General features: G+C 39.5%; 1 protein-coding gene across 2 annotated transcripts in view; it reads left to right on the top strand.

Moving 5' to 3' along the window:
• The window catches only part of LYST (lysosomal trafficking regulator), a 193,769-nt gene that overhangs the window by 40,853 nt on the left and 132,475 nt on the right, over window positions 1-20,441 (top strand). For both annotated transcript variants that reach the window (XM_043477036.1, XM_043477037.1), the window contains exons 3-4: window positions 4,169-4,258; window positions 6,489-6,687. In XM_043477036.1, coding sequence (XP_043332971.1) covers window positions 6,496-6,687 — 192 coding nt within the window. In that variant the 5' untranslated portion in view covers window positions 4,169-4,258; window positions 6,489-6,495. The remainder of the gene's footprint in view (window positions 1-4,168; window positions 4,259-6,488; window positions 6,688-20,441) is intronic.

The following is a 20,441-nucleotide window of genomic DNA, read 5'->3' on the forward strand; positions in this document are numbered from 1 at the left end:
TAGAAGATTGTGAGGAATAAACTTCCAAAATTATAAAAAAGAATGTAGATTTCATAGACTTTAGTGAGTTTGAAGTTATCTCCACAAAAGCTTCTTAAAGATCATTTTAAAAGATTTTTACAGAAATGTTTACAGAAAGAATAGATGGACAGGAAAGGTTAAGGAGAGTCTCTAAAACTAATTCATGCAGTTAACCCAGGTTCTGCTTTTGATGGGGATGTACATGTACAGATCCAGAGACTGTTGCAGCTGTAACATACATAGAATCCCATGAAGTGTTTGACGTCATCTGTTCTATCATTCTGTTGGGGGCACACATGGAGAGCTGGGCTGTAGTATAGGTACAGCTATTGAACAGCGGAACTTGATTTTAGTTACTGCAGCGGTGTGGGAAATCTCTTAGAGGCTGCTGTTTTTTGACACTGTTCCACTCATCAGTTTAACACCTCCCACTTCTCACTCTCAGCTGGATTGCCCTGTGGTTTATTTCACTGAGAAAATCGAAGCCTCCAAATCTTGGTCTTCCCGCTGCCAGACACACGAGTCTTCCTGCATCTGCGCTCATGAGCTCTGCCATGCTTCTCACTCTGCTGAATGGATCGCCTTCTTCCTTTTGCTTGCACATTGGACCCTCTTTATTTTGCCTCCTCATTGCTGTTGGTATTATCTCCTCTCATTGTAGTTTTTCATCTGTTTTCCTTTTCCTGTTGGAGAAACATGCTACATGAATATGCTATGATAGCTTACAAACATGCCATAGTATCTTTTTTTCTTAAAAAACTAAACAATTCCCCTATCCAGAGTCCCCTTCAAGCTGCCACCTATTTCCTTGCTACCCTTTTTGACAGAACTCCTCTAAAGGGTTTTCTAAACATCTTGCCTCCATTTCTTTGCCATTCTTTGCCACTCCACTGAGACACTGTTTGACAAGGTTGTCAGTAACTTCCATGTTGCTAAATCCAATGGTCAGTTCCCCATTTCCATCTTACTTAACCTCTCAGCAGTATTTGACACAGTTGATCACTCTTTCCTGTTTCAGGTTTTCCTCACTTGGTTTCTGGGAAGGACCATGCTCCTGAATTTTTTCTGCCTCACATGCTGTTCCTTCCTGGTCTCCTGTGCTGGAACCTCTTCACCTCCCTAACTCAGCGATGTAGACCCCAGGGCTCAGTTCTGGACCCTGTTCTCTGCCCCACTTGCACTCATTCTCTGGGTTCCCCCTGTTGAGTACTCTAGCCACTAGCCACAGTCCCATCATTGCAGAAAGTTCTTTCAGACAGCATTGCTCTGGGTTATTCCATCCATATTATCTCATTAAAATGCATCTGCATGCTGATAACTTCCAAACTGATTCACCTGTCCCAGCCTCCCACCTGAGCCCAGCTTGCTATGTCCAGCTGCCTGCCTGATACCCTTTACTTGCTTCTTAAGAGACCTGTCAGACTTGACAGAGCTAAGGATAAACTTTATTATACTTTCTCTCCCAACCAGTCTTACCTATTCCTTGCACAGCCTTAAAAAAAACTTGGTTGGAGCTTAGGCAAGGAAAGGAAGGGTGGGCAGGAAGGAGACTTCCACTGTTCGGGAGAGACAGTTCCAGAGGAACACTCCTGTTTCTTCCTACATCTTACTTCAGTCCCTGAAAAGTAGGAGTGAGTGACTTTTCACACTTTTGTAGTAATATCTAACTTCTTTTTTTCTCTTGCACTCAGTATCTCGTGCATCAAATATACACTAATCTCAATGCCTTGGAATACTTTTTCCTCAGATAGTCACATAGTCTGTTTTGTTAACTTCATTCAGGTTTTTGCTCAGAATGTCCTCTTTAGACATTCCCTGCCAACCCTATCTAAAGTAGCCTTCCTGTCATTCTGTATCCTTATTCTATTTTATGCTGGCATTACATTTATTTTTTCTGTCTCTACCCCACTAGAATCCTTGAGCATAGGGATCTTTTTGTATCAAAAATAGTAGCTGGTGTATAATAACTGTTCAAAAAATGTTTGTTTAATTAAATGGCATATTGATGATGACATTTATGTCATTTCTAATGATATAAAACCAGAGGGTATAACTGATACATTGTCAGTTTTTTGTTTGTTTTGGTTATTTTATATTTTACACTTTGCTAGTCACTGAATTAGAGAAAGTGAAACCTATTGTTTTTCTGAAAAGGTCATTTATATGACCTTTTGCATATATATAGGCATTTTGCTAGGATGCATTTCATTTATGGTAAAATTTTAATAGTATAAAAATTATAGTAATATTGTTGGGAGCAAGTTTTATTTATTATGACATTATAATAATAGTTATAAGTTGAAAATTATAATGATGATGAATTTGAAATTTGGCATTTTTTTCCATAAAGTACAAAAAGTAACAAGACAGGGTCCCTGGCCTTAAGGAACTTGTTACCGAGGGGGTAAGACAGTCATATAGATAAGTAGCTACACAGGGGCAAAAACATGTAATGTTCTAAAAGGCACATTTTCAATTTATTAAAAAACTGTATTTCCATGCTTTATGGACACCTAGCATAATAAAGGGTGTTTTTTTTAAAAGTCAGAACACAGCTGTGAATAATGAGTGATGGCAGAGCGCAGGAGGACACAGCTCATTGTTCTGGCAGGTGGGATTATGATTTTGGATGGAGTGTAACTCCATGGATATCCAAGCTGGACCATGTACAGTATGGAGATAAAGAAGCCATGTCAGTGGCTTTCTAAGAGCATTAGAAAAGTCCCTCAGCTTGGCCTGGAAATGTCTCTCAGTAAGAGAAACAGATGGATTCAGTTTTATGGCAACTTTGACTTCTAATAGCCAGCCTGAGTTAGCTGGAATCGTTTTAGTATCTGAGATAAATGGCTCCATCTTGTAGTAATCCAAGCTAGAGGGTGCCAGTAGTCAGAGCAATTCATACAGTACCTCCTTATGCTCATCGTTCGATAGGTGATTTCCTTGTCTGTAATTTTAGAGTTAAAAATACATGGATGCCATGGCTGATTCATGTCAATGTATGACAAAACCCACTGCAATGTTGCAAAGTAATTAGCCTCCAACTAATAAAAATAATTGGAAAAAAAAATATATGGATGATGCAATAGGAGCAGATATGGAAGGTGTTTTGAGACTCCACTCCAGGACTGTTTTGTTTGGTGGAGCAGTTGATGCCCTGGTGGTTGGCCAGTGGAGTGGGCAAGTAAGACTGAGATCCAGCCTGTGCTTTGATAGCTGTGTGCCATGGGCTGCACCATCCTAAGAAAAGTGTTTTTTTCCCTAATTCACACAAAGTCCTGTGTAGTCCAAGAGCGGTTCTGTCCTATTTCCTGCCTACTTTATTCTCAAGGGCCTAGAATAGTGTGTAGTACAAGAACCGTCTGTCAAGCTGAACAGAATTCAAGACAGTGATCTAGATTTGAGCATTTTCAGCAATTAAAGGTCATTTTGATTTTAAAAGCCTGTGGCTCAAAATAAACCTTACTGTTTGCCTTATAACTATAATAAGAAAATATTTTTCATGCCTCTGCCTGGTAAAAGTTATAGCAAAGGAGAAAACTACAGAGAAGCATCTTCTTGCTACCCCAGAAGTAGGAATTTATCCTTTGGTATTCTAGAGATAGCCTTCACTGTGTTATACATAGGAGATTAATTCATTTTTAAAAATTCAGAAAGGGTAGAAAACTTGGTGGTGGTTTATTCATTCATTGGCTCTAGTATTTTCTGAGTTCTCATGTATCCTCAAATATATTTTACAGGAAAGTAATAACTTGACTGTCATAGTATATAGATGATATTCTGCTGCCTTCTAGATTTCATTATTAAGAAGACAGATGGTGCCCAGTTCTTCCTCCTTTATAGTGGTTTACTGGAGGTTATAAGTTGGGAGTTGGGAGAGGAGTTGTAAGGAGCTGTAATCATGTTGTCTTGTACAGATCAAATATGTTGCAAGACTTCATCTCTCAAGATCCCATTCTTAAAGCTACAGGCATTTTTTAGTGTGCTCTTGAGATTTAAAAAATTGTTGGCTGTTTCATACATCAAATATGAAGACTAGCCTCTGGTTTTTATGTCAAAATTTTAATTTTTAAAATTATTTGTGTTTAGCTATCACCATTAATGGTTATCCTGTATTGTTTTGTTTTATCCTGGTTTTTTTTTTTGGTAGGTGTAGCTTTGTTCTAAGAATATTTGTTTCGCCCAGTTCATGAACTCAAATTATAAAGACCCTAAATGTTACAGAAGTGTTGAAAGATTGGTGAGTATTTAATGTAACAGATATTAACAGCCAAAATACTTGATTCAGTCTAAGACTTTGAAACTAATAGTTATATGATGTTAATTAAAACCCAAAGTGAAAATACCTAAACTTTCCAGACATATAAATTATGGTTTATTCATACTATGGCACATTGCACAATGGTTTAAAGGAATGAACTTAATGTTGAGAGGGAAAAGCAAAGTTATAAAAAGATGCATATGTTTTTAGAATAATTAAAATGATACTGAATATTTTATGCCTATGATGTATCAAAATTATAAAAATATATATAGAAATGATAAAACAGCAACTAAGGAGGTGGAAGAGGTGTGGGTGGAGTGTAGCTTTCCTGTACTGTAAGGTTTGATTTCTCTACACACGTACACATGCACACACCCATTCCCCTCCATGCATGAGAACTGAACTGAACATAGTTTAATGTTAATACTTGGTAGATCTGAGGTCTGAGTATTTGCTATAACCTCACGTTATAGAATCTTTGTTTTTTTTCTGGGCGTTTGAAATGTTCCAAACAAATCTTTAAAAAATACCATACAATCATCTTTTCAGTTGGCATTCAGAATGGCTGAAAAACATTCAGTTAAATTCAGCATTCTTATTAGATGCGTGGGAAGAAACAAGTATTTCTTACTGCGCCAAGCAGAAGTGCCCCCATCACTCCTGCCAGTGTTGTTTTGCTAGTGCTGTTAATAACTAATGCAGCTAGAAGAGTGACAAGTGTGTGAATATTAGATGGAAAAGTTCGCATTTTTTGTTATTTGTAGTTGACAGTGTTTTAGATCTGGAAATTCCAATAAGATCAATAAGAGAGTTAAGTAGGAAGTTTGGATATATGAGTAAAGTTTGGATATCTCAAAATAAATCTACTTCCTGTAGGCCCCCTATATACCGTTTTGTATCCTAGTTAGAATATATAAAGAAAAATAAAATCCCATTCAGAATAATGATGAAAACTATAAGACACCTGGAATAAACCTAATAGAAATATATAACAGCAATTTCTACTTCAAGGAAATAATAGGATAAATGTGCAAGGATAATAGGATAAGGTGTTTATTGTAGTTTGTTTATGATAATAAGAAGCTAGAAACAACCTAAATATTCAACAATGACAAATTGGCTACATTGTTGTAGTACATCTACTAATGAAACACATGTACTATGTGTAACATACACGTGCAGTGGAATGTATTAAAAACAGTAAGCATACAGCTATTAAACAGAGAACGAGTTCATGTGAAGATTTCCAAACTATCTAAATGAAACAATCAGGTAATAGATCATTTATATATGATACCCTATATATTATGTAACTGTGTATATATTTTATATACATTTTTAAATATGGAAAATGTTTCAGCATTTAATACATTTTACTGACATGGTGTCTTATGCTTTTAGGAAGTGGGATTGAAGTTATTTCCTCATTAGTTGTCTAAAAATTCATGTTAATTTCTATTATCTTAATTATTACCACAGTTTTTTTGTTTTTCACATTTTTTAAAATTTCTAAAGTTGCAGTGTGCCTTGCAACTGATGGGTGGTGTCTTACATAGTCAGTGGGCTGCATTTGTGGAAGAGTTAGTTGTTCTTGCGTACCCTTGAATGAACTTGGTCATAGCTGTTCACAGTGTCAGCCCTTCAGCTGAGTTATGTGTGTTGTCAGTACTACATCTCATGAATTTTCCATGTTTCCTAGTCATTTACTTTCTGCCAGTCTCCTCTGGTAAGATTAAAAAACTTGCACCAGCCTCAAAACCTACAGAATGATGTCAGCGTCTTTGGGTTCTATCAGGTGAAAAACAGTTTATATTTTTAAAGATCGCTTTATCTTTCAAAATATATATAACAAGAGTATTTTATAAGTAATGGGTTTATTTTTGTTCTGTAGTGAGGCAATTTTAGAGAGGAAGTCAGCATTTACTTTAACCGCCACCACCCGCTAGTGTTTTCTTTCCCAGCACGTTCACTTACCCATGCTTGCTCAGTCATTTCACACCCAGGACTAATTTCTGCCATGCATGAATATTTAAGGAGTACCAGACTAGATCAGAGCTATGTCTGAAAATATTATAAGGTTAGGTACCAATGTCCAGTAATTTAAAGTCAGTCTTCAATTATAAACAAATAGCAACAAAAACACATACTAATAGTATTATGCAACATTTTTATTTTTCTAATTTTTTCTGTAATGTTTATTTTATAGCTCGGTCATGAGCACTGACAGTAACTCATTGGCGCGTGAGTTTCTGACCGATGTCAACCGGCTTTGCAATGCGGTGGTCCAGAGAGTGGAGGCCAGGGAGGAAGAAGAGGAGGAAACCCACATGGCAACCCTTGGACAATACCTTGTCCATGGCCGAGGATTCCTGTTACTTACCAAGCTAAATTCTATCATTGATCAGGTAACATTTTCATATCAAATCATTTTTTTATCAGTAAATTTTAATTATAGTTAAGTAATTTCTAGATTGCATAATTTCTGATAGTCTCTTTGAGATAAAGTCCTGTCTTTCACATCACTCAGACAAGGAAAAGTAACTCCATTTATGAACATTTTGTTTATTTGGGTGCTTTCCAAAATGTCTAAAATGTCTTACAGTTATAAACAGCCTTTTTTCTAAAATGCTTTCATATACACTACGCTTTTTAGTTTTAATATCAATGTGAGATAACTATGATTGTTAGTAGAGATAAAATCATGATTCAGAAACATCATACATTTTTACTTTCAATAAGTATCAGGTATATCTTTTAAAAGTTTAGTGTAAATTATATTTAGAGAACTTGCCAATTCTGGGGTGAAAATACAGAATCCTTTGTGTAAACTAATAATTACTAAATCATCTGGTTTTCATACATTGCTGTGTTTGCTTAAACAATGGTAAGACCATATGGTATTTTGCTGTTTCCTTATTATAGAATTAACAGAATTTTAAAGCTTGTTGGGACTGTGGAGATGTTTTCATCTAACCTTTTGTAGGTGAAAGACTGAGATCCAGAAACATTAAATAACTCAAACAGGGTTAATTTAAAGCCTAAATGCAATTTTTATCTATTTCATTTTGTTAGAAAAGAAATATTTATTTTATGAAAGAAAAGCCCACCATCTGCTTTCACTGTCTACTAACTAATGTAGTTAGGTAATAATATTTCAATTAATTTAAATTTAAAGGATAATTAACACTCTGTAGCACCAATATGGTGAACAGCGTTAAACACTTTAAGTGTAAATTTAACTGTTGTAAAACAAAATTTCCTTGTCATGAAAGCATTTTGCTAATAAATACATATATTGGGTAAATATAGACACTAAAATTAAAGCGGCTATTTTCACCATAAGCTAAGAAACCTAACAGTGTAAATCAGGAAGTGTTTGTTCACTGTGGTGTCTGCCTGTCATGGAACTTTCCAGAATATTTTCAGGTTTATATATTTTTAAATGTAATTTATTTTTATTGAGGTAACATTGATTTATAACATTGTATAGGTTTATATAATTTTATTCTTTTTTTAATGTGATTGGTTAAATATGACTAAATGTAATTTAATTTTTAAATATTTGTATGACTTCTATAAATAAATTTTAAAATAAGAAAAAAATGATTTGTTAGACCACATGTAGTGATTTTATATTTCAAAATTTTAATGATTTAGTATACATATCATGCTCTATTTATCTTCTTTCCCCACATTAGAACAATTCTGTGTTCTCTCTCTTTTTTAAGATACTACTTATATAGCATCAGAAATACCAGTTATCCAGGAATAAATCTGATAAATTATATATAGATTTCTCTAAAAATACTACAAAATGTTGTGAGAGAAACTAAAGAATACCCAAATAAGGGTGGAACTACACAATTTTCATGTACTGGGAAAAAGTCAATATAATAAATATTTTTTAGTCTCCAAATTGATCTGTAAATTCGAATATAATCCCAATCAAACTTTCAATAGCTTTATTAAATGCCAGCTTTATTGGAATATAGCTTACATATCAAAGAATTAATCTATTTCATACGTGCAATTTGGTGGTTTTTAATGTAGTCATACATAAATGCAACCGTCACCACAGTCAATTTTAGAACATTTTCATCCCCTCAAATAGAAACCCGGTGCCTTTTAGCCATTACTTCCCTATCCCTGTCATCCCCCTTGGCCCTCAGCAAACACTAATCTACTTTCTGTCTTTCTCTTTTGAGTTGTGAAGTATCTTTTACCGTACTGTTAAATGATTGAATGTGAATGTGAAAGTCATTCAGTCCTGTCTGACTCTTTGCGACCCCATGGACTGTAGCCCGCCATGCTCCTCTGTCCATGAGATTTCCCCGGCAAGAATACTGGAGTGGGTTGCCATTCTCTTCTCCAGGGGAACTTCCTGACCCAGGGATCGAACCTGGGTCTCCTGCATTGCCGGCAGATTCTTTACTGTCTGAAGCCCATTAAATGATTGAACTCATTCAACTCATAATTGCAACATTTTTTCCTATGACAATATGTTTTTAATGCCCTCTTTCTCCCTAGTCACTCACTTCTTGGAATATCTTTAGCAATGGTGGTAGGGACAGTAGAAGTAGAGTGAAAATAACATATTAATGAATAGCCGTTTAAAAAATAAGACTTCCCAAGATTTAAATTGTTTAAACCAGAAAATGGAGAATGATCTTTTGGCTCTTTAAGGGGAATTTAACTATGTAAGACTTAATCATTTAAAATGGAATCAAAGCACTGGATTCAAAGCTGTACAGGAGAAACTTTAGCTTTTTTTATATATATGTTTCTCATATGTTGAAACACTTCTTGGATACTCTGGAGAAGAGGCAGTTTAAATCCTTTCAATACTTCTGCTTTATTAACAGATATTTAATATAAGGAATTAAGCAGACTTTTTATTGATACATAATTTATATATAGGAAATGCACAGTATTTTGTTGGGTAGGTTTTGACAAATATGTAACCTCTATAACCACCACCCAAATCAATGGTTAGAAATTTCCACCACCCTAGAAAGGTTTGTCATCCTCCTTTTCACTCAGCCACTCCCCTTCCTCCACTGTAAGATAACCACCGTTCTGACTTTTAACATCTAAGTATAGTGTTGCCTGGAGAAGGAAATAGCAACCCACTCCAGTACCCTTGCCTGGAAAATCCCATGGACGGAGAAGCCTGGTAGGCTACAGTCCATGGGGTCGCAAAGAGTCAGACACGACTGAGTGACTTCACTATAGTGTTGCTTGTTCTAGTACCTCCTGTAAATGTAATCATGCAGTATGTACGCTTGTGTCTTGGAGATGATTCATCCATGTTGCTTAAATCAGTAGTTCATTACTTTTTGTTTCTGGTTAGTGCTTTGTTGTATGGATATACCATAATTTTTTAACCATTCTCCTGTTGTTTAACCATTTGGGTTGTTTTGTTGTTGTTTTTTAGTTGCTAAATCATGTCTGACTCTCTTGTGACCCCCATGGACTATATAGCCCACCAGTCTCCTCTGTCCATGGGGTTTCCCAGGCAAGAATACTGGAATGGGTTGCCATTTTCTTCTCCATTTGGGTTGTTTACATTTGGCTATTGTGAATAAAGCTGCTGTGAGTATTCTTATAAATGTCTTTGTATGAATATATTTTCATTTCTCCTGGATAAATATCCAGGCATATGATTGCTAGGCTATAGGGTAGGTGTTTAGCAGTATAAGAAATTGCCAAACTGTTTTTCAAAGTGGTTGTATCACTTTTCATTCCTACCAGTGGTGTATGAGAATTCCAGTTGTTCTGTATCCTCTCTAATATTTGACATTGCCAGTTTTTTTAGTATTAGCCATTCTAAGTGAATGTGAAGTCGTGTCTCACTGCAATTTTAATTTGCATTTCTGTGACAACTAATGCTGTTGAGCACTTTTTAGTGTGTTTAATGTCCATTGTATATCTTCTTTTGTGAATATCTGTTCAAGTTTTGTGCTCATTTTAAAACTCAGGTTATTTGTTTATAATCCAGTTGTTATAATTCTTTGTGTATTCTGGATAAAAATCTTTGTTGAATTGCAAATACTTTCTCTGTGAATTGTCTTTTCATTTCTTTTTTTTCTGCTGAGCTGTGAGGCATGAAGGATCTTAGTTCCCCAACCAGGGGTGGAACCTGTGCTCCCTGTAGTGGAAGCATGGAATCTTAACTACTGGACCAGTAGGACAGTCCCACCTTTACAGTTCTCAACAGTGTCTTTAGAAAAGCAAATTTTTTTCCTTTGTGAATAGCGCTTTTTATATCTTGTCTAAGAAATCTTGGTCTTACAAACTCAAAGTTGCTCAGATATTCTCTAGTGTTTTTCCCCCTGGGGCTTTTTTGTTATTATTTTTAGGTCTTTTAGGTCTGTGATCCATTTTGAATTAATATTTGTATATGGTGTGAGGTAGGTATTATGGTTCGTTTCTGCCCGTCTACTCAGTTGTTCTGCAACATTTCTTCTTAAAAGTCTGTTCTTTCCCCTACTGGAAAACCTTGCCACCTTGGTTAAAAACCAATTGACCATATATTTATAGTTTATTTTTAGACTCTCTCTTCTACTCTGTTTATCTTCTTTCACTAATACTATACTGTCTTGATTACTGTAACTTTTATAGTAATTCCAGAAATTAAATGGTGTAAGTTCTCTAATTTGTTGTTCTTTTTCAAGAATGTTTGAAGAACATTCTAGATCCTTTGCCTTTCCATATACATTTTAGAATCCGCTTATTGTTTCTACAAAGTGCCTGCTATGATTTCAGTTGTGCTATTGTTGAATCCAAAAATCAATTTGGAGAGAATGGATATCTTACATTGTTAACAATCCTGAGTTTCTCAATCCATGAATATGATATAAATCTCTTTATTTCAGCCCTCTCAAATTTCTCCACAGTATTTTGTAGGTTTTAGCATTGAGGTCTTAGGTATTTGGGGGTAAATTTGTTCTAAATAGTTTATTCCTTTTATGACATTATAAATGGCATTTAAAAATTTTATTTTTCTCCTGCTTGCTACTCATAGAAATACAGTTGATTTTTGTATGTTGACCTTGTGCCCTGTGATTTTACTAAATTTGTTTACTTATCTATCTTGAAGTTTTACTGTGCATTCCTTAGGATTTTCCATGTAAACAATCATGTCATCTATAAGTAATTTCACTTTTCAAATTTTTATGCCTTTTATTTCATTTTCTTGTGTTTTTCTTTGGCTTCTAGTACAGAAGTGGGTGAAAGTGATAAGAGTGGACATCCTGCCTGTGTTTGACCTGAGGGAAAGGCATTCAGTATTTCACCATTAAATCTTATGTTCAGTTCAGTTAGTTCAGTCACTCAGTGGTGTCCGACTCTTTGGGACCCCATGAATTGCAGCGTGCCAGGCCTCCCTGTCCATCACGAACTCCCGGAGTTTACTCAAACTCATGTCCATCGGGTCGGTGATGCCATCCAGCCATCTCATCCTCTGTTGTCCCCTTCTCCTCCTGCCCCCAATCCCTCCCAGCATCAGGGTCTTTTCCAATGAGTAAATCTTATGTTAGTTCTAGATTTTTCCCAGATGCCTTTTATCACAATAAGGAAATTCTCTTTTATTCCCAGTTTGTTGAGAGTTTGTATCCTGAATGAATGTTGGATTTTATCAAATACCTTTTCTGTGCCTATTGAGACTATCATATTATTTTTTTCTATCAATGTAGGTGGATTACATTGATGGCTTCTAAATGTTGAACTAACTTTGCATTCCTGGAATAAACCCAATTTGGTCATAGTTTATCATATACAGACATGTTAATCTGTTTATTCTTAGGGAAAAAAATGCTTAAATAGCAAAAATATAATCTTTTTAATGGTTAAAGATAACAGACTGGAAGTTTATACTGAGACCTTTACAAGGTTTGTGAAAACTTGTAAACTTGAAAACTGCCAAGCCTAAAAAAATAACAGTTATCCTTAATTTTAACGTTGGTATCAGTGTCAACTAGATGGATGGTTTTGGTGACCTAATTGCTCCAGATCTCAGTATCCTCATCAGTAATGTAATATACATCAGTAACATAAATACATCTAGTTGGATGACTTCAAAGATCTCTTCCAACATAAAAGTGATTTATTTCTATGTCGTATTTGATAGTAATGGTTTCTGATTTCTTCTATACCCTAATCATGAACATATATCACTTAATTCTAATGTAATGAGTAGAAAATAACATGATTTATTACCAATAAAATATATCAAAATTGAGCTAGTATGCACAACCGCGTGTTATAAAATTCTGCTTTTAAAATTTCCAATATATATAGTTTCCATACCTATTCACATTCTATGGATGTTCTATAAAGTTGTTATTTATTTTGCTCAGTAAAATATCAAGAACAGGCTAGACATTTATGAACAGAATATATTTTAAAAATGTCAGGCAAGTGTATGCTCCTCGTTTCTTGTCTCATCACAACAGTGATTTGGAGCGACAGACATTAAAGCCCTTGGCGCGTCACAGCTCTCGGGTCTTGGACAAACCGTGTTATAGCTCTTAGACAAATCAGTGTTATCGCTCTATTTTATTTAGAAGACACACGTCAGGGGGAGAGAGAGAAAGAGTGCATGCATGTGGGAGAGAGAGAGCGCGCACGCATGCGGGAGAGCGAGCGAGAGAGAGAGAGCGCGCACACATGGGAGAGAGAGCACACACACATGGGGGAGAGAGAGCACGAGAGTGCACGCACGCGGGGCGGGGGGCGAGGAGAGAGCGCGTGCTTGGCTCCTCATTTTATATGTTTTCTTCCCCCTGGGCTTGCCCTATGCAAATTGGGCTCAACCAGGAGTGCTGTTCTACCGGAAGTCCTCACTCCAGTCCTCGGACCTTTCTTTGACCTTCTTTTGCTCTATTTTGGCGGCTTTGCCCTTCTTGTCTTTTAGCCACCACCATTTTGGACTCCTTTTCCCTATTCTAACTACCTAACATTACCCTCTCAAGAGATTGGAGGCCCAATTATTTGGGAATACGGGCATGGAGGTCTTCATGGCTACTTCCTGCTGAACTGGGATGGTGAGGGGTATTGGGCCTACCCTTCTTGCTGGTCTCAGGCCTCAGAGTCCTCAACGGTGGCCATCTAAGGGTGAGTGATATTTTCCATGGTCGACTGTAGTTTTGTATCTGTGTTGAACTGGCACTGCATGTCATAGCTTGTTGACCTGGTCAGAGACTAAACAGGTTAGACAATTGACAATACATGGAACAATCGTAAGCAGCATCAGTATGGTGTAACAAGGACTAGTAGGGGCATTAGCCACTTTCAAATTCACATTGCCAGGATGGCTCAAGTCCCTCCTTGTTCAGGGATCAGAAGATCTATCTCCTGTCTGTTTTGGAGTACAATCTCTGTCAAGCTCTGTTGGCTCTTTAGAGCTATCCTGAGAAATCTTATCCCCTGAAGCCAGATTTGGGGAGTGTTAATTAGAATGGCACTCATTTGTAGTTCTGAATAGGTATCTGAGATCTCCCAGGGGCTCACAGGTATACTGAGTGTCCTCTTCTGTTTTCTTCCACGGCTTGACTTGTGAGTAGTGAATCCAGGAGTCATGTCCTGGTACCTTGACTGCTGTGAGGGTAGAAAGTATTACAGGGTAGGGGCCCTTCCATGTGGGCTGGAGTTGAGCCTTTGGGGACCCATCTTTCCAGACTTTAATTAGGACTTGAGTCCCTGGAGCATATAGTGATGACTCCTTAGAGTCTTGTGGGTCCAGGTTCATACCCCCAAGCATATATCCTGTTGGAATTGCCCAATGGTATAAGACCAGAGGATCTGAGCCTCTGGATCTAGGAAGAGGTCATTGACATAAACAAAAGGTCTCCCATACAGCATCGCATAAGGACTAAGACCAACCTGTTCCTTAGGGGCAGTATGGGTGCGGAGGAGGGCTATTGGTAAAGCTTCCTTCCATCCCAGGGAGGTCCCCTGGGTTATCTTTTTTATTAATGATTTTAAGAATTGGTTGGCTCTTTCTACTTTTCCTGAAGACTGAGGCCTCCAGGCACAATGGAGATAATAAGTAATGCTCAATGCTTTAGAGACCCCTTGGGTGACCTTAGAAGTAAATGATGTCCCATTGTCACTTTGTAGTGACTTGGGCAGACCAAATCTTGGAATGATTTCATGCAGAAGTTTTTTTTACCACCTCCTCAGCCTTCTCAGTCTGGGTGGGAAAGCCTTCAATCCATCCTGATGGCAGAGGCTTAGCCTCTGTGGTCTCAAAATTGGAGATTACTGCATACCTGGCTCTTCTTTTTCCATCTAAGACAAAGCTGCTTCCATCAGTGTACCAGATTTCCTCAGGATTGGTCAGAGGATCTTCTGACAATCCCACTCGGGGTTTTGTCCAGTGGTCCAAGGTTTCTAGACAAGAGTGAAAGGGGAGAGAGCTCTTGGGAGTAGGCAGGAGGGTGGCTGGGTTAAGAACCTCACAAGGGGATATAGTGAGGCCTGGATTTTCCATCAGCATTACTTGATATCTGAGGATTTTTTGATCAGACATCCATAAATGGCCTCTCCCATTTAGGAGTTGTTTTACTTGGTGGCTGGTAAAAATAGTTAGTTTGCCCCCAAAGGAGAGTTTTAAAGCATCTTCTATCATGATTGCAATAGCTGCAAGATTTCGAAGGCAGAGGGGGGCCAGCCTTGGGTGGTTGGATCGAGTCTCTTGGATAAGTAAGCTACAGGCTGGGGCTCAGATCCCAACCTTTGAGTTAACACTCCCAAGACTATTCCCTCTCTTTCATGGACATAAAGTTGGAATGCTTTTTCTGGGTCTGTCAACCTCAAGGCAGGTGCCTGAGTTAAGGCCTGTTTTAGTGTAGCCTCTGCCTTCTTTCGAGGAGTTCCCCACATCAGTGGGATTGAATCATCTCGTCCCTTTAAGCTTTCATATAAGGGCTGGGCAATTAGACCATAGTTGGGTATCCAAATTCTACAATACCGAGTTAGCCCCAGGAAAGCTCACAATTGTTTTTGAGTCGTGGGGGAGGGCAACTGGAGGATTCCTTGTACCCGATCAGAGGACAGCCTCCTGGACCCGTGTGTAATCTGAACTCGCAGGTAAGTGACCTTTGTCTCGACCATCTGTGCCTTAGCACGGGAGACTTTATATCCCCTTTCTGCCAAAAAGTTTAGAACCTGAATTGCATGTTGTTGGGCACTTTTCTCATCTGGAGAGCAGATTAGTAGGTCATCTACATGTTGTAATATTTTCCCATTAGGTCCCAGGTCCAGATCTAGGAGATCTCGGCTAAGGGCCTGTCCAAACAAGTGGGGACTGTCTCTGAACCCATGAGGTAATACTGTCCAAGTCATCTGTTGGTGTTTTTCTCCTGGGGCCTCCCACTCAAAGGCAAAAAGATATTGGGATTCTTTAGCCAGTGGTATGCAAAAAAATGCATCTTTGAGATCCAAGACTGTAAACCACTTGGCAATGGGTGGGATTTCTCCCAAGATTACATAGGGATTGGGTACTGTGGGATGGAGGGGGACTACAGCTTCATTTATGATCTGGAGATCTTGAACCATTCGCCAGGTTCCATCCTTTTTCTTTACTGAGAGGATTGGGGTGTTACATGGCAAACTGGTAACATATGGGGACCAATATGGGGACCAATAGCCCACAAACAAGGAATTTATTTATTAAAGGCTGTAGTCCCTCCCGAGCCTCTCTTTTGAGAGGATATTGTTTCCGGTTAGGAAACTGAGTGGGATCTCGGAGGACAATGATGACCGGTTCGGCTTGGTGGGCTCGTCCAGGAATCCCCTGGTCCCAAACCTGGGGGTTAATTTTGTCCTCCCATAGTCTTTGTTCTCTCTCTATTGGAGGTGTAATGGGTTCTTCAGTAGTAACCAGAAGCTGTAGGGCCCTAGGGGCTGAAAAGCTTCCCATCACAAGGGTGGTCCCCAGTTTAGTGAGTATGTCTCTTCCCATTAAGGGAGCAGGACACTCAGGGACCACCAGAAACTGGTGGGAAAATATCTGTCCATCCCAGCAAAAAAGAAGTGCTTGGGTGAATCTTTTAGTAGTTGCTTTTCCTGTAGCACCCAAAATGGTACTGGTTTGGGAGGAGAAGGTTCCGGAGTAGGAGATCAAGACAGGGTAGGTAGCCCCTGTGTCAACCAAGAAATTCTCGGACCTGCCTGCCACATCCAGTTGCACCCTTGGCTCCAGCCCCGTGATGGTTATCTGTGACAGGCGGGCTGGCTGGAGCAGGCCGCTTCAGTCCTCTTGAACCATCGTGAGGGAAGGCTTGGCGCTTGACCTTGAGGCTCTTGGGTCCCAAGGGCAGCGTGCCGCCCAATGTCCCAGTTGATGGCATTTGTGGCAAGCCATTCCAGGAGACTTGTCACGGTTTAGACACTCTTTGGCCCAATGCCCCGCCTGTCTACAGATTAAGCATTTGCCTCGTGCCTTGTCCTTCAAGCACTCGGGGTTTGCCATAGGGCTTCTCTGGAGGGCGGCCAGCATCTGGGCATGCCTTGTCTCTTTCCTTCTCTCCCTCTCCTGGGCCTTGGCCTCCTTCTCCTGTTCCCTGTTATAAAAGGTACTGGTGGCTGTCTGGACCATCTCATCTAAAGAGGCAGCAGGGTCCTGCTGCTGTAGCTGTTGTAACTTTATCCTGATGTCTGATGCAGATTGGGACAGGAATTTGCCCTTTAAAATCACCTGTCCCTCGTAAGAGTCTAAGTCCAGATTGGTAAACTTTTGGAGGGCCTCTTTTAGCTTTTCCAGAAAGGCAGTGGGGTTCTCATTGAGCTCCTGAGTTATTGCTGAGACTGGGCACAGTCCCACAAGTAATAGGCTTCTTTCTGTTTCCATGGGTGGACTTCCTTAGGGGTGAGTCTTTCTGAAGCTTATCCTAGGTAGAATTAAGGGGTTGTAACTGCTAGTTTGTCCACTGTGAATGGGGCTAGATATCATGATGTAAGCTTATCCTACCTAGTACTGTTGCAGCCTGAGAGCCAGGTGCCCCTGGGTCAGGGTACAGATCCCCAGGCAGGCTGAGGCGTGACAGCCTCCTAGAGATCGAATCCCCAGGCAGGTCGAGGCGTGACAGCCTCCCGAGAATTGGGTCCCTGGGCAGGTCGAGGTGTGACGACCTCCTGGGACCCCTGGGACTGTTGGATCCCTGAGCAGGTTGAGGCGTGACAACCGTTCAAGGACCAGATCCCTAGGCAGGTCAAGGCGTGATGACCTCCTGGGACCCCCAGACTGGAGTTGGGCATCCCTAAGATATCCAGCATGACCAGTGCTAGGTAGGATTAAGGGGTTGGATATTATACAGTATTTCCCTCCCAAGGCCAGCTATTTTCTGGTTGTCCCTCCAGAAGATTGTAGAGGCAGCACTGTGGGAAAACTAATAGGCCTCCTTCAATTTTCATGGGTGGACTTCCTTCGGGGTGAGTCTTTCTGAAGCTTATCTTACCCAGAACTGTTGCAACCTGAGAGCCAGGTGTCCCTGGGTCAGGGTGCAGATCCCCAGGCAGGCTGAGGCGTGACAGCCTCCTAGAGATCGAATCCCCGGGCAGGTCGAGGCGTGACAGCCTCCCGAGAATTGGGTCCAGACCAAAGGAACTGCAAATGCAGACACACTGAACTCTGGAGAAAAATCTACTAGGAGGGTTAAAGCAGAGGCTGCATGTGGGGGCTTGGCTAGTGGGGAAACTGATGGCCAACCTTGTCTACTGTAGTTTTGTTGTTCAGTCGCTCAGTCACGTGTGACTCTTTGCAACCCCATGGACAGCAGCACGCCTGGCTTCCCTGTCCTTCCCTATCTCCCTGAGTTTGCTCAAACTTACATCCATTGATTGGGTGATGCTGTCTAACCATCTCATCCTCTGCCACCTCCTTCTCATTTTGCCTTCAATGTTTTCCAGCATCAGGGTCTTATTCAATGAGTTGGCTCTACCATAGTAAGTCAGTCTACCATAGTAAGGAGTCTTTAGTTTTATTCTGAAAATATTAGGGAGGTTTTTAAGTAAGAGAATAAGCAATGAAAAGTATTCTTCAGATTTGACAAGTCAGTCACTGATAATATTATTAGCAAGAATTGTTTCTGTTGGAGAATAATGCAAGCTTTTCAATTTAGTAAAGATAATAACAATGAATGAATTTTAAATTACTACATCTAGTTCTGTGGATTCTGTTTACACACATGCCAGAATTTATCTATGTATGATTGGTCTAACAGGGATGAGGGAGCATAGCAGATGCTGACATTCCTACTTCTTGGAGGAGTGGGAATGTGATAACAGTGGAAATGGTAGCCACTGGACAGCAGTAGGTAATCCATTGCATTATCTCCTTTACACCCGGGCTAGTGTGTAAAGACAGGAGCAGTGAGTATATCAGTTGATTGCTATGTAACAAACCACAGTTCAAAAACTTAGCAGCATTAAAAATGATTTATTTGCTTATGATTCTGTGAGGTTGGCAGTTCAGAAGGCTCAGCTGGGATCACCACCTCTGCTTCTTATGGTGTCAGCAGGGATTACGTCTGAATGTGCAGTTGGTTGGCAGAAGACTGAGGGCTGCTGGATGGGACTGTTGGCTGGCTGCCTCATTCTCATCCATGTGGCCTCTCATCTTTCAGAAGGCTAGTCTCAGCTTCTTTCTGTGGGTGGAAGCATTTCAAGAGACTGAGGGGGTGGCTGAGGAAAGTCACATAATCTCACATCTGCCACATTCTGTTGGTCAAAGCAAATCACTTGGCCAGCACAGATTTAAAAGATGAGAACACAGACTCCAGCACTTGATGGGAGGAAATCACTTGTGGCCATGTTTTATCTACCATAGTGTTTTCCCTCTGGCCATGATTATTAGCATCTCTCCTATACTCCCTCCCAGGACTCTCAAAGTAACGTTCCATCATGGCATCTGATCGGAAGTCCACGAGCTCACGATATGCATCGGTTCTGTGTGCACTCTAGGCTTCCTGGTGCAGCACTTTGGTAGCAGCTTTTCTTGACTGAGGGACTCGTGAACTAAAAAGACAATTATCTACCCCACACACACCCTGCACACAGTGATGAGATAGGAACAGGTTAACCACACTACATACTTGTATTCAACAAGGGAAACTGAGAGGAGGCTCTCGCAGTCACTCATCCAGTGAAATCCAGCCAGGCAGGTGTTCTAACACAACTTCTTCTGTTTTTTAGACAGATCTCTACTTTGGGCATGTAAGGCTTGTGTGAAAAAACACCCTCAAAATTTTTAGTAATACTCTACTTTTGTCTAGCTAACAGGGCCTACTAGGTACCACCTTAAGTCTTTCTGGGGTTGTGACATAATACGCTTGGTATTATAGCCACTTAATAACCCGTTTTTGATGGGAGGAAAGGAGGAGAGGGAATTGGGAGCTGGTTGGGCAGACTATAGCCTATAGGCTAACTGTTGCCATTGATCTGTTTGTGGGCAGCACACAAGCTAAGAAGAGTTCTGGCATTTTTAAAGCACTGTTAAAAGAAACAAAAATATGGGACACAAGCCATATATGACTCACAAAGCCTAAAATGTTTACATTCTGGCCCTTTACAAAAGAAGTTTGCAATTTCTGGTATAAATCAAGCATAGTATTTGACATCAGTGGGGAAAACAGTACATGTAATTATCCTGAGCCATCAAAAACATTTAACAGAATCCATCTATTCTTGACAAAAACTCTAAAAACAGATTAAGAATAGAGAATTTCATATAAAAAGAATAGGAAAAAAAGAAAAAATTTTAAATTTATTTTATAAATAAAGGTATATACCTTATACAAATATAAGGTATAGTAGGACTTTCCTGGTGGCTCAGATAGTAAAGAGCCTGCCTGCAATGCAGGAGACCTGAGTTCAATCCCTGGGTCCGGAAGATCCCTGGAGAAGGGAATGGCAACCCATACCACTATTTTTGCCTGGAGAATTCCATAGACAGAGGAGCCTGGTGGGCTACTAGTATGGCATTACTAACAGCAAAAGTCTTTGCTACTTTCAACATGGAGTAGCAAAGAGTTGGACAGGACTGAGCAAGTTTCACATGGTTGGTTTACAGTGTTATGTTAATTTCTGCTGTACAGCAAAGTGATTCAGTGAACATTCTTTTTCATATTCTTTCCCATTATGGTTTATCACAGGATAG

The sequence above is a fragment of the Cervus canadensis genome, chromosome 8, assembly GCF_019320065.1.
Source record: "Cervus canadensis isolate Bull #8, Minnesota chromosome 8, ASM1932006v1, whole genome shotgun sequence".
NCBI classification, from domain to species: Eukaryota; Metazoa; Chordata; class Mammalia; order Artiodactyla; family Cervidae; genus Cervus; species Cervus canadensis.